General features: G+C 43.9%; 2 protein-coding genes across 2 annotated transcripts; one reads left to right on the top strand and one right to left on the bottom strand.

Annotated features, from left to right (window-relative positions):
- Positions 1-607: 607 nt before the first annotated feature.
- Positions 608-2990, bottom strand: PNRC1 (proline rich nuclear receptor coactivator 1). Its single transcript, XM_056486457.1, has 2 exons — positions 2331-2990; positions 608-1768 (listed from the first exon to the last, which is right to left on the bottom strand). The coding sequence occupies exons 1-2, from the start codon at positions 2709-2711 to the stop codon at positions 1328-1330; spliced, it is 822 nt and encodes a 273-aa protein (XP_056342432.1). The 5' UTR covers positions 2712-2990; the 3' UTR covers positions 608-1327.
- On the top strand, positions 2710-4140 carry BORCS6 (BLOC-1 related complex subunit 6). The gene is given in 4 exon segments (XM_056486951.1): positions 2710-2775; positions 2821-2892; positions 2894-3072; positions 3074-4140. Coding segments are annotated over 4 exon segments (1119 nt in total). The 3' UTR covers positions 3876-4140.
- The last annotated feature ends 10858 nt before the right edge of the window (positions 4141-14998 follow it).

Here is a 14998-nt window from a genome sequence, read left to right as displayed (position 1 = left end):
CTACGTATCACTCCTCTCCTAGGACACTGGAGTATAGAGAGTATGTTGCTTTTGGTGGACCCAAAACTTAAGAATACTTAAATACTTTTCTATCTTATGTAAATGTCACATACTTCCTAGTATTAGTTTTATTTAAACACTACATTAGGAAAATAACTCCAAATCTGTTATCTCCTCATCTCCTCAACATGCCTGACTAATCCACAGTCCGATTCCGTAAGAATTTTAAGTCGGTGAATGTATTTCCCAGCATAGCTATGAGCAAGAGACAAATCTGGTGAAAAATACAAAATTCTACTTGCTCCATTCATTTTCTGTCACTGCTACTTTTCCATAGTAAGTGGTTTAATAGTGACTTACTATGCAAACATTTAAGGAGCATTACTGCATGAATTTCAATGTCTAACTGCCCAAATTGCTTGAACTCTGACAAAGGTGACTTTTTTTAAAACATAATGAATTCTCGGTGAACTATTCAATGTCATGATTTTGCCTGAAACAGTTAAAAGATAAGCATTTCTACCAATGCACTAAAAGGCAATCAAGTGATTTAAATTCACATACTTGAATTAACAGACACACACTCAAAGAAAAACAGAGACATGGATAAGGGGAGGCCAAATTGTTTTATTTAATTTTTTAGTGACCAATTGAATTTTGGCAGAAAGCTCTGCTCTTTCGGGTTTTTTCGGTTTTTTTTGGTTTTTTTTTCTGGTTGGGTTTTTTTTAAACTTCTTTAAAGAAATCAGCAGCGCTCAAATTGTTGGGTGGGAATTTTAGTCAAATTCCAGTTAATTTTAAAAATGAACAGATGAACAGAAATTCCAGATAGTTTCCAGAGTAGAGGGCAAAACTTCACATTTGTATGAAAATTCCATGTTTGTACTTGATTGGGAGAAAGAATGTGAAACTATTGTCAGTAGTGCACGAATAAAACATTCACATTTGATCTGGAAACTTAATTAGAAAGCTGTACTCTCCTTCCAAAATTTTCATTGCCTTGTGCAAAGCAAGTCAAGTCTTCATGTGTCAAGCACACACGTAAAATTGTCCATATTTTATATACAAGACATCTACCAATCAGGCAGTGCAAAATACATCCTTTCATAACAAAACTAAAATGTACCTCTCAAAGTATGAACAAGAATATACACATAATACAAGATGTACATTATTTACACAACCATAAAAAATATAATACAAGGATTTTTTTTTTTTTTATGTGATTGTAAGACTTGACAGTCTTTTGCAATTTTTGTTGCAACAAGGCATGTTTAAGTTTCCTGGATGGAGTTTTCTTTGCCAATTACTTTAGAGATCTTGGAAACTATGCTTGAACTTTTAGGAGAGTTTTCAAGTGGACTGCCATCAGCTCCCTGTTTTGGTCAGACAGTTCAGCTGTGCCACCCACCCAGTGGCTGGGAGGCTTTGGAAGGACACTGGGAGATGGTGGGTCACTAAACTTTGCCCCAGCGTAATTTTCTTTTTGGCTCACTTCATTTAGGGCAATAGGTTTCTTGGACTTGGCATTTCTGAAGTTCTCTGTATTTTTAAGTGGCTTTTTCTCCTGCTTCTGAACTATTTCCGGCGACACAGAATCCTGCCAAAAGTTCTCTATCTTTTTCGCCGAGGCGATCTTCGTCACTGGCGTGTTACACTTACTCTTCTGTCTGTTTATCTTTGGCTGTTCACACAGGTGTAAGCTGTGAACGGGCTGGCCGTAGGGGACGGCCGCCTTCTCTGTCTTTCCCATCTTGTTTTTTAAGAACTGCGGAGACAAAGTAGAGTCACATCAACCACGAACCCTGTCCTCCGCGCTCCCTCACCGCCCCCGACACTTAGTGAGGCGCCGGGGTCCACCTCGGCAGGGGAAGGGGTACGGAGAAACCTTCTCCCCGCTATTTCTCGCTTATCCCACAGCTCCAGCCAGCGCTCAGCCGGCACGGGCGGCCTGAGGGCGCGGAGCCCCCCGGCCGCCATGGGGCGCTGCGCGCCGCGCACGTCCCGCCTTCCGCGAGCGCGGGGCGGGGCTGGCGCGCGGCCAGCGGCAGCGCTAAATCCGGCTTGTTGCTGGGGCGCAGCGCCGGGCGCTCATTGGTGGGCGCCGCGCAGCCAATCGCCGCCCGCGGTTCGCCCTTCAGCCCCGCCCCGCCCCGTCCGAGCGTAACGGAAACTCTGCCGCCCCCCCGCCGGTCCCCCCCTCACCGTTCTGAGGGGGCGCCCCGCTCGCTGCTCCCCCCTACCCCTGGGGAAAGGGAAAACGAGCCCCCGGCTCGCCGGGCTCCGGGAGAGGGCTGAAGTGATGAGAAGTAGCGCAGCCTTGTCTTTACCTCCTTCCTGAGGGGTTTGCCGGGCGCGGGTCTTGAGGGGGCAGGCGCAGGGGGCTCCTCTGGGGGGGCGTCCGTCACCAGGTCTGCTCCCAGCGATGTCCTTCTCCCCAGCCCGGCGCGATGCTGCTGGTACTGCTGATAGCGGCTGGGTAGGAGCCCCGCGGGGCCGGGCCGGATCTTTCCCTTCCTCCGCCGCACCCTCTTCAGCGCGGGGCGGGCGCTGCCCCCCGGGCCCGCCAGGCAGCAGCTGGGCTGGTTCTCGCAGTTGCTGTCCCCGCGCCGGAGGCGCTGGAGCAGGGCGGAGGGCGGCATCCGCCGCGGGTCTTCGGTGCCCGCCGAGATCCGAGCCAGGAAGGGCGGCGGCGCCGTGCTGGTAACCATGGTGGGATGTGGGTACCCAGAGTTGTGCCGGGGAGCGGGGTCGAGCCCAGGCGGGGATGAGCGGGTCGGGTTGCTGGGAGTGTCTGCCCGGGCTTTGTGACGGGCTGAGGAAGTGCTGCTGCAATCAGAGCCGCCGCTAGGAGAACATGGCGGGGGAGTGAGGAGAGCCGCCAGCAGCTCCCCAGTGTTGTTACCCGGGCGCGACCCGCCCACTTCCGCCTCCGCGCCAACCGCCGTGCGCTGACGGCACCAGCACTGCCCCTCCCCGCCTCGCTCCGCCAATCGCGATGAAGCGGCGGCCTCCCTGCCCTCGCTCCAGCCAATCGGAAGCGACACAAACACTCGGGGCCACGCCTCCCTTGGGGCCGCCCAATCCGGGCGGGCACGCCCCCAGTCTCCAAGTCACGGGCTCGCAGTGCGCGGCGGGCGGGCGGCGCTCGCCGGCCAATCGCGATCTGCACCGTCAGCCGAGGCCACACCCCCGCGGCTCGCGCAGCCAATCGCGGGAGACGTAAACAGGCGTCGGCGCGCCCCCGGTGGGCGGTGGCGGCGGGCGGGCACGCGTCGCTCGCCATGGAGGAGCCGGGCACGGCCGCCGCGCCGGCGGAGGGGCGGGACGAGCGGAGCCTGGAGGCGCTCAGCCTGGCTAGCGGCGGAGGGGCGGCGGCGGCGGCGCGGCAGCTACCGGAGGGGCGGCGGGCGACGCTGGCGAGCGCCCTGGAACTGGAGGGGACGGTGCTGCGCGAGGGGCGCCTCACCCAGTTCGTAGCCAACAACCTGGAGCGGCGGATCCGGCTGAGCGGCGCCCCGCGGGGCGAGCCTCCGGCGGGGAGCGGCGGGTCCTCCATCCCCGCCATCGACCCCGGGGCGCTGCAGGACGTGGTGGCCCTGGCCGGGCAGGTGGCGGCGCAGGTGGACGAGCTGCTGCGGAACGTGCACTGCGGGCTGCAGGCGCTGACGGCGCTCAGCGTCGGCTGCATCCAGACCTACCGCGACGGCGTGGAGAGCCTGGGCGAGGCGGCCGACCTCAGCATCCGCGCCATGTACGCGCTGGTGGCGCGCTGCGAGGAGCTGGACCGCGCCATGCAGCCCGTGCCCGCCCTGGCCAAGCGCATCCGTGACATGAAGGGCACGCTGGAGCGGCTGGAGGGGCTCTGCAAGTAGCCGCTCCCGCCGCCGCCCCTCCCGTGCCGGCAGCGGGGTCTGGCGCCGCTGCGCTCTCGCTCCGCCGCTCGCGGCGGCCGCCTGCACATCCTCGCTCGCTCTCCCCGTGCGTGACTTGCCGGCATCAGTGGCCAGATCCACTGTGCTGGTCTGGACGAAGGGAAATTTTTGCGATCGACTAGAGAAAAGGTCCCGGTTGAAAACCGCGGGGTAAATGGCAGATGGTGCTTTTTAGCTTCAGCTCCATTAAAGAATTTGGATTCCACATGCCTTACGCTTTCTATTTATTGAGGGCTAAGAGAAACTAACGATTCTTAATTAAAAGTAGCTTAAATAAAATTCAAAATTCTTGTGAGTATCTGCTTGATACTTACAGGCATATGTGCTAATTTGTAGTTGATTCGGTGCCTGAAGAGTAATTGTCACCTATGCTGTTACAGCAAATAAACTCACAGAACACCACTGTTTCTTACAGGACACAGTTTCAAGAAAAGAGTAAGTTTAATACATGCAGCAAAAACACTTGTTTTCTGAGAAGAGTATAAAGTCCATGGAAGATAACTGAGATTCAGATAAGAACAAACCCATAAGCAAGTTCTAAATAAAAGCCTTCAGATGAAATGTGCTTTGCCTCTATTAATCGTTAAAATTTAAATGGCATCACTGTGAAATGATCCTGTTATTTTTTTAGTTTACTTTTCTGTTGGTTTATTTTTGGGGGGGGGGGGAGTTTTTTGTTTGGTTTTTTTTTTTTTCCAGTTGAAAAATATCTAATTACATGAGGAACACGAGTACATGATGACATTACATGGGTATATGACTGACATAAAGTGACTGCTTTGGAATAATTTATTTGTATAACTTGAAGCTTTTGTATACGCATCACAGTGTGCAGAAGTGATTCTGCTGTATCAGAGAGTGTTTCCTCTGAGACCTGAGAGTAGCTGAATTCTTTACTTGCTAATGTTCCTATGCAAAAAGCCTCTTAGATGATGCTCTTAGCAATTCATTTGGGTCACAAATGTCCCTGTACAAGATTTCAGCAGAAAAATTATCACTGTGGTCTTGTGTAAATGTAATAGTGCTTTTGGTGACGAGTGGCTCCTAAAAACCTTGGAATTAAGGTAAGCAGAAGTACTGCTCAAGTCCTGTAGCTATGTTGAAAAGCAGACATATTTATGATGGGCAGAGCTGCTACCCCACCATAATCTCATTAAAAACACTGAGGGATGAACAGTCATACCCTGTGCTTGTGCATGCAGACAATACTGAATTATAACAAAATAATTCATGTTAATGCCACCCTGTTTTGCATGATGCCAGTGTCTGGCCTGTTCTGAGCCCCTTGGCATGGCCATGTCTTTCCCTCAGAAACAGGGATGTGTTTCATGTGTTGCCCTAGCAACGGGACAAGACTAGACTTGGGCTGTGCCAGGGTAGGGCTCTCTCTGGTACTGTCTGCTGGGGAGTAGCTGTGGCTCCAGAGGGGGACCAGAGCCTTAACAGGAGTTAGGGGGGAGAAAAAGACCTAAACTGCTGCTACAACCCATGGCCCTAGAAGACATTAAAGATTGCTTAACACCACAGCAACAGCTGTACTTGTAATGGTTTTGTTGTTCCTGGGAAAGTTTGAACTCGTCTATTATGCAGATGCAGTAGTTTTGCTAAGTGTGTTTGGTGTACGCCAAGAGTGAACACCAAAGGTTGATCTTGCGCAATTTGTGAGTACTGTTGAAATGTACAGGAAAGACCTGCAAGCTTATTTGTGTAGCCACATATGTACAGCTACTCTTCACTCACACAAGCTAAGGCAAAGCCTTTAAAGTGTTCCAGTACACTCCTGGGTTTTGATAGTGTTTAATTTGCAGTCATCTTCATTCAATGCTAATTCCCTACTAAAATCGTTGAGTCTGTAGAATAAAGTTATTACTTTTATGTTTTTAATTGTTAGTGATTAGTTGTTGTTGAGGTGTTTCATTTATTGTGTTTCTTATTTGGAAAAATAATTTGAAAGCTAATTTAAACTCTGCTCCTGCATCTGCACAGAGGCTTTTTAATGTGATTGCAGAGCTGGTTTCAGCCTAGGTCCTCAGGCAATAATTTCTCACAGTGATGTCATTTACGTGATGAAAAAGGAATGACTGACTAGTGAATTGCAAGCATGAAGAAAGCAGTAATTATACTGTTTGGGTTTGTTTTTTAATATTTTTCTGAACACATCAGCTTTTTTGAAGGGCAGATTTAACTGAACTTGTTTAAGTGACTCCTGTTCCCTGGTGTCTCCCTTGTGCCTTTGCCATCCCTGGGGCAGGCACAGCCGAATTTGATGTCAGCCTGTTCTGTGCCCCCGCGATCGGTATCGATTGGTAACCTCATGGCTGCTGTGGTTTCCAGCCCCCCTGTCCACAGCAGCCCCCATTGCTGCCGGAATGGTGACACTTGCAGCGTCTCTGTCAGCGCAGCTCTGGTGCCAGCCCTGCCCTTGGAATCCCGTGTGAACTGCCTGTGAGCTACGTTCAGCTCTGTAGCTTCTGGTGAAGCCGGTCCTTCTGCAGCCATACACTTCTGCACTGCCCCTTTGATCCCAGTACAGGCTTTCTGGTGCATATCCTGTGTTAGTTCTAGCACCTTCCAGCTTTTGGATGTTTAGAGTGAAAGCTTTCAAGTTCTTTTAGCCTTTTTTGCTTAGTCTGTGGGTGAGCAGTGTTTTCCAAGACATTCAAATGGCTTGCATATATTTTCTTGCTTAGTCACTCAGCTTTACAATTGGCTGCTTTCCTTATCAGCTGCCAAGTGAACTTTCATTGTAACAACATGGGCAAGGTCAGGGAAGAAAATCAGCAAAATAAAATTATGTGCATAGCACTAAGCAAAGCCGTATGCAAAATTAGCTGTGGACTAGGAATGGCTTCTCTACTCTGAGAATCACCAGTGACTGCTGTAAGAATTGGCTTAGTCTGATAATTTTTTTTTTTTTTCAAGTGTAAGGCCTGACTGTGGAAATCCTTTTCCTGATTAAGGTATGGTTGGTTCTGCTTCATTCAGTGCATTTTTAGTCTTCCCTCCTTTGTGAGGTTTCCTATTCCCTGACTGATCCAGTTCCATATCCATGTTATTTAAAGAAGCTTTACCAGATAAAACCTTACTACAGCTGAGAAAAACCCTGGTCACACAAAGCAAGGCAATTCACCTTTAAGACTTTTTTTCCAGTGTTGCTTAACTGCATCAAATGATCACTAAATAAATATATCAATTTTGTGTGTGTCTTGTATCTAAAGTACACAAAATTTTTGGCTGCGATGTGCAGCTTTTTGGTGGTACTTACTCCCATGAGTAAGGTCTTGACTGAGTTACCAGTGTGAGGATCAGCATGTGAGTTGAATCCAAGAGCAAACCTCTTAGCATTTCAGATGCAACTATTTTGAAATGCTTTCAAACAGCATGGTTATACTACCAGAAGACAAAAAATTGCAAAGCTTTCAAATTACCAACAGCTATTCAGAGGAGTAAAATCAATTCTTTTAGCAAATTGTTAGCCAAACATGAGAAGTGTTAAGACAGAGGCCTCTTGCAATAAGGTGTCATCCAACATAACACAGGTTCTGGCTGTCAGATGCCACACTACCTTGTCCTGATCAACACTAGTGTGTACTCATGAAAAAACAACTTTTAAAGAACAGCAGATCATGTTTACAATACTGTCACAACTTGGTTTTATTGCCCGAAAATTACTTTGAGAAAAGAACATTGCTATAAAAATTACAAATTAGTCCAATTAGTACATTTTTGGGAGCATTGTCTGTACTTCTGTCATTGTCCCCACCTGGCCCCATCCTGGAACTTCCTACCATGCATGTAAGAGCACACATGGAAAATTCATGACACTTCTCTTTTAGAAAGTTTGACGCAGTAACTGCATCAGATGCAGGAATTGAAACATGACTGAATTTCATGTCTGCCCCTTCAGCTTAGTGCCTCAGGAAAGCTTTTGTTACTGTTGTTCTCTGTTGTTTGAAGCTCCAAAACTAGAGATGTGATCAATGGACTAGAGCCCACCTTAATGGACTAAGCTTCCACCTTAGCAGTAAAGATCCTTGTTCCCCTTACTGTAGTAACATTACTCTTATCTTGTAACAGGAAAAGTAATAATCAAACTTTGAAACCTTACTGCAGTTCTGGTTCACTTCTACTATTTATACATGTTAGAAGCCATACAACAAACAAACAAACAAAAAACTCATAACCTCTTCACCCAAAGACTCTTAATTGATCCTCTTCCCAAGTCTGAGAGAATGTGAATAGGTTTGCTAGCAGGGTTGGACTGTCACGTGCATGGGCCAGGATGCAGCAGCACTCATTAAGTGGGGGAGCAGAAAAGCAAAGGTAAAACAATCTTGGTTATTTTCCTAGATTACAGCTACAAAGTGCTGCCACTGTAATTGTTTCCAGAATTTGAGTTAACGTTGCTGTGATTAATTACTTTGAAGTACCTTTGTTGAAAGTAGATTTTTATCAGAGAAGGGTAATAATTTATGGCAGTATTTTTATTTTTATGAATGCTAGTTAGAGAGGTAAGAATCCTAGAATTTTATTCAACACTGTATATTTTGTCTCATTGTCACCAAGGAAATTTTTCCATTGTTTACTTTATAGACAAGGTGGAAAAATTCTCACTACTGAACTTGCTAGCAAGACAAAGAGTCATGCCCAGTGAATTGTTCAGAAGGGTTTAGTTAAGGACTTCTTTGTCTAGAAATACATGTAAATTAAGGGGAAAAATTTCCACTAACTTGCCTAATCCTGGGTATCTGGTTTGTTAGTGGCATCATTTTACTACACTCAATAGCTGAAAATTCAAAAATTCCCAGGTTGAAATCTTAGATTTTTAATAAGTGAGTTTCTTTCAATGGTCTAATATCAGCAGTGAAGTTTACCAGTCATTTTCACTCTAATGAGATTTTTCTTGTCTGAACTTGAGCTGATGCCACTCAAGGAAATGCTAACCTGAAAATAAACTCCTTTAAAGCTAAAGTATCATTTGACTTTGTTCCACTTTCTGTTTTCGCTGCCTATGCAGTTTGTTTACTCAGTGGATTTTTTTTTTTTTTTCCCAGGCTGGGACTTTTCCAGTGACGTGTCCTTAGCTGGAAGGTGAGGGAAGTTTCTCACCACTGAGCAACATTGTGATTTTCCATTTTCCAAAACTCTTCCTGCATGCCATTTATAGTTGATGATACCAATCTTGTTTGGTTTTGCTTCCCTCTTTAAAGAAAGAGATGTGCAACTACAAGCCTTTCATCTCTCCTGCTCCGCTGCCATCAGCTTTCTTTTGTCTGCTGAGAGGAACTGGAAAGTTACAACTCTGTCCCCACCCCCTCTTTCCCTCTCCCCGGTCACCATTTTCGACAGGGACCAGCTGTTCTCCATTTCCCCTGGCAAAACCTTGTTCAGGCCCTCATTAGCTCTCCGTGCTATTCTCTGATCCCGCTTATCTTCTGTCCACAATTGTATGACTTACTACATCTGTGTTATCGTTCTGGCAACGCACCATCCTTATTAGCTCAGTTATATCCTCTTCCAGCTGCCCTTGTTGTTTTTCATTCCTGTTTGCCTCAAATTTCAAATGGCTTATCTGCAGGTCCTGGCCAGGGCTTCTGCTGCCTACCTGACCTATTCTCTTTTGATGTCATACATTCCTTTAGCCTTTAAAATGTCACAGTAAATTACCTTATGCTTTCTTTTTCTATAATTCCTTGCTGCTGTCTTCTGCAATGCTTCTTGTATCCAGAATAGCCACCACCAATTGTCTTTAAAATCAAGCCTCAGGCACTGGCAAGTCAGAAACTACATATATAGCAGATAATTATACTAAACAGGAGGCATTATAGAAAAATTAAACATCTGTAATTGGAGAGAACTAGGTCTTTTTATTTGGTTCTGATCTATTTTAATAATGCCAACAAATGCAAATAAAAATTACAAACTGCTTGCAAAATAATACTTGTATAACTGTGAGAGCTCTGATATATCTGATAACAGAGGTGCAAATCAATCAGCTGCTGCTCACGTAGGCTCCCAAGGCTGGGGTTATAGAGCACCAAAGAGGACGTGACATGGTGAGGTGATGCAATATGTGCAAGCAAACGATATTGTTTTTCTTTTTAATCATAGAAAGATTAAGTAAATACTGTAGTAAGGCTACTGCTAAATGACTGGTCTCCCTGCCTTCATTTTGGCATGCATTCACACAGGGCTTTTGCTGACTTTACAAAGAGCTGTATGTATTTTTGTGGAAGTTATGAAACTCAGTGGGATGTGTTATATTTATTACTTGCAACAGACCTTGGAAAGAAATTGTGGTAAAAAAGGATGGGATGGAATGTTCAGATTACAGGATATGCCAAAGCAGTTCCTTTCTTTTGTTCACCAAGAATCACGTGTACATACTTTAGTATGGCAAATCAATTGCTTTTAACAAGATTATTCATACTGTCTGTGCTGCACAGACAATGGAAAAAATGCAAGTCATGACCAAAACACTAATTCTGCATAAGTGATAATACATCTGTTTCAAAACAAAAATTAATGTTGGACTGTATTGAGTAGAATAGCTATAAAAAGTCAAGCATAAAAGTTGTTAAAATTCAGGTTTTAATAATGATCAGCTATGCAGATCTTAATAAGTATGAACAATCTTTTTTATTAAAATACCTATCAGCAATGATTGCAAAGACATCAGTCCAACCTAATGCTAGGGTCTGTTTCTTACACTTTAACTGAACAGTGAGGTAACTGGGACATTCAGCAAAGTACGAGTCATGGAACATGTTTCCCTTACGTGTTAATATAAACCAGAAAATTTGTGTAACTTGGTGATGACTACTGGAAGTTGCGTAGCACTGTAGGAATTTTTGGTTTCGGCATTTATTCATCAGCACTTACAGTTGTGAAATCACTTGTACATGCTCTTTGCCCTTGATTATTTATAAGCTATGCTTCAAGATAAGGGCCAATGCTTTGTCTCAGAAATAGTTCAGCTTGGCTAACAGACAAAACAAGACTGGGACAAAACTATATTTGTTTCTCTACCAATCTGTAAATGAGACTTGAATCAAGTATCCTGCTGATATCCATTTTACAATACCTGGGAAACAAAAGTTTCCTGGACTGAACATAACACCTTGTTACACATACATGGTACACACAGGGCAGCATGACTTGTCACTGCTGCCTGCTAGATAACCTGTCTTTAACACTATGTATTACTTCTATGAAGGGCAGCTGGGTGATGCAAACACTGGGGAGTCCTATCAAAAGGTTTCTCTGTTACGCTGTTTATGTGTTAGGTTTTTTTTTTTCTGATCCCTATTTGGTTCTTAGCATTCTCCAGGGAATGCTACTACTGAGCCCTTTTTTTCCATTCCCAGCTTTCCTTCCTGGTTAGTGGATTCTTTTTTCTAGGTTACACTGTTGTTCTAAATAACTTCTAAGAAAGTAAATTAACAGATGTACTTTGTGCATACATCATGTTGGCTCAGCCAGTGTGCTAGTAGGCTGAAATACTTGTATTTTGGCAACCTGTTCAATAGCAGGTGAGATTGAAATCGAGTTTTCACTGCAGAAGAATTTTTGCCAGTTGCTGCAGAAGTGGCTTGCCCTTAGGGCAGAAAGAGATCAGCGATCCCACAGGGAGCTCTACAAGCTTGGCCCAGGTTGCTTCCCTAGAAGGCAGAATAAAGAATAAATAGGGCAGGTGGTAGATTGCTTGTACCATCACAGATTGGCTGGGGTGGATCTGCGGGGCCGGCAAGTACTCACTGCAGGCCAGCCTCTCCTTCAATGGCAAAAATTACTGTATCTCCAAGGTGACTAATGCTGTTGAAACTGGATACACAGTTACTTATCAGGGTTTTGGATGTTATGGTTCATGTAGAAGAAAATAATATTTAACATTAAACAGATGATGAATGTAATTGAAAACCATCCTTTGCAGCCTTTACCCCATTAAAAAAAAAAGAAAAAGAAAAAGCAATTACAAATTTTTGCACATGTGACTTTGCCACCCAGAAATTAAAAAAAAAAAAATAAATTTATGGTGACAGTGGGTATCAGTAACAGACGGAACAAAATATAGTAGATCAGGAACAACAGAGGATATGACCCTAGTTTGATGACTGTGGTTATGTGAGAACTGTCCTGGGTTTAACTTTGTCTTTTCTATATTGCAAATCTCAAGAGACACAACAATAAAATTCCCTTCACATTCTTCAGTTAAAGTATAAATGACATGTTTGTTTCAAGATCTGGATTACTAATGTCAGTTCTAACTTTAATTAGTTCAGCTTTACGCATAAGGCTGACCTAGATTTCCTTGGTAGATAACAAAACTAAGAAAATCTGAGGCTCTATTTTGATATTTGGCTGCAATGCCAGGCATGTGTTAAAGCAGCCTGAGCAGCTGCTTTCCTGTCCAAGCCATGCCCACTCGTTCCTTTTCATCCCCTGCATTTCCCTCTGAGTTTATCCAGACCCTTGTGCAGCCAGAAACAAACCAGAGTGAGGAACTCCACCCAGCTGAGCCAAGCAAGGAGAGAGTGGAAGACTTGTTTGTTTTTTGGCTGCATTGATTCCCAGCCTTGTCCCACTGCACAGACAGTTGCTTAGCACAAGGGAGGAATCCTTGTGGAGAAGAAAGGGTGTTCCAGCCAGATGCACACAGCTGAGATAAGGGAAATGCTCAGGGAGGGTTTGCAGCTGCTACCACTTAAACCACGTTGACCCACAGCCTACGCAAGTGCGTTGCTTGTTCTGGTGCTTGGGTTGGCCCCAGGAAAGAGGCCCATAGTTAGAAACAGGGTTGCTCTGAAAACAGTTATTAATGCCTTAGAATTTAATTTTGTGCTGTTAGAGATATAAAAACTCTTTTCAGCCTGGCTGAAATTTCAGCTTCAAAGTGGATAAAGAAGATCACCTAGCAACAGCTCTACCCATTTCAAAGCTGATACAACTGCAGTACAGAGAAGAATAGAAAATTATGAAGTGGGCTGTTTTTCAGGACAAAATGTCTTGTCTTTTCGTTTTTTCTGTTCCCTCTGTGGTAATCAAACTTTGTATCTGAGATAAATAATCAAAAGAGGCTTCCCATTTTAAAACAGCATAACCTTGTGTATGACCAGCATTGTGTACATGCTGTTTATACTAATTTGGGCATCTTTATCCCTGTGGTGTTGTTCAATAATTTACATTTAATAAATAATTTTTAGTTCTGTTCATGACTCTTTGCTGTCATATAACAACACGATGGCATATTTTTCTAATTCTCTGTGTTAGAGAACATGTATAGGTCATAAATTCACCAAGACTGGTAAGTCTTTCCCTGAGGTTTAGAAAGCCTAGTATGTGTGACATAGTGGATCTCTGACAAAACATCCAATTATATTAAAAAATACAATATTAAAATAATTTTAGCAGATCTAACTCCTTGAAAGTAGAAGGACATGTGAAGATTTTTCTCCCAAAGGGGATTTTTGAGAAGCTGTTTCTGTAGAACTAAGCTAGATCCAGGACTTCACAAAGTGACTTTTGTGATGAAGTCTTAACATTTTCCAGTAATAGCCTGCACTCTTTCAGAGTATATGGATTGCAAACCCAAAGCTTTAAACTACTCAGAGATCTTGGAAATTCATTTCAAATCTTGGAAATTAATTTCATTTTCTTACCTCCTTCCCTTCCTGGAGGAACTTAATCTCTCTGAGAAATTCCCTAAAATAGTCCTGGGCAAGGACATTTTCCACACAGAGTGAAGGTTTGAGTATAAGGATGATAAGGGTTTTTTTTCATTAATCTTAACCTAGTTGCAGTAGGTAAAACAAGCAGTGGAAAGATGTGGCATTGACTTCAGCTATAGGAGTATGAACAGCAATGGACCACAGGACTATGTTCTCTGAGGCCATGTCTTTTCCATTATGCCCATCACAAAATATTGTTCTGTGAAGTCTAAAGTGGTGAGAATGTGAAAGGAGCATAGGAAGTTACAGACATATTCCAAACAAAAATTATTTTCTCTTTCTCTAAGGAATGCTTGGATAACAAGAATTTACAATCTATTCAACAGCATTATTTAAAATGACATTTGCCAGTTTATTCCTAAAGTTCTCTAGATCAGTGATGCTGCAGATGCAGGATATGCTTCCCTCTCTCTATTTTGGAGTGAGGCTTTTTTGGGAAAGAGTAGCATATGTTCTTGTACAGCTTGTTCCACAATGCGTACCAACAGAAAGCAAAACAAACCTCACAAGAGCAACGTTTGAGCATCTGATTATATATATAACCATACATATGTATTACCATAACTTAATTTGTATAGAATATATATATTCAGATTTGATTTTTAAAAAGCCTGTGGAGCTGTCAGGCTGATCCCTCTGCTTCAGTCTGTATTCTGTTCCTTTGCCTTTGGCCAGTTTCTTGGGGTATTTTCAGGACTTCTCAAGCACCTCAAAAGAGAGACTGTAGTCTTAATTTACTTTTGTACAGTATGTTTCACATATTTTGTATAATAAGGTCTTATAAATATAATAAGGTCTGTATGTATTTTCTCAGGTACTTTATTATAGCTCCTACATGTATTATTCTTCACAGGCTATATATTCATACACAAAATCATAGCATATATATCTATAGGTACAAAATTATGATGCAGAAAGTCTGAGAGAGTGCCTATGGGTAATAATCTTTTCTTTGTGTGACTGATCACATGAGAAAGATTTCTGCCAGTATAGTAACCCAGATCTTAATCATCATGCATGCAGGTTTATAGGCTGAAACACTGCCACTCTCTTTGCTATTTCAGGCTGTAGAGAAGTGGTAACTCTCTAACAGCTATTTCTGCCTCAGTCTGCCTCCTGCTCTAACCAGGACCTCAGTTACTCCATTAGTTTTAACCACAGCCTCCAGTCAGGGTAAGCTTTTTATTAAGGTGTCCATATTCAGGCAGCAGAGGAACTAGAAAGTATAGCATCAGAACACTGCTCTATTTTGTGGAATCCAGTCACTCCTCAGCCCAGCTCCAAAGACTATGAGTCATACTTTCCACTTAATTAAATTAGATGAGTTTCTCATCT

This window comes from Oenanthe melanoleuca, chromosome 3 (genome assembly GCF_029582105.1).
Source record: "Oenanthe melanoleuca isolate GR-GAL-2019-014 chromosome 3, OMel1.0, whole genome shotgun sequence".
NCBI classification, from domain to species: Eukaryota; Metazoa; Chordata; class Aves; order Passeriformes; family Muscicapidae; genus Oenanthe; species Oenanthe melanoleuca.
This window is presented reverse-complemented; position numbering and strand designations above follow the sequence as displayed.

Excerpts from the sequence above, each read along its gene's own strand:
- PNRC1 (XM_056486457.1), bottom strand. The coding sequence starts at position 2,711 with ATGGTTACCAGCACGGCGCCGCCGCCCTTCCTGGCTCGGATCTCGGCG. Across the intron at positions 1,769-2,330 it reads GCAAACCCCTCAGGAAGGAG|TTCTTAAAAAACAAGATGGG; the intron begins GTAAAGACAAGG and ends TTGTCTCCGCAG.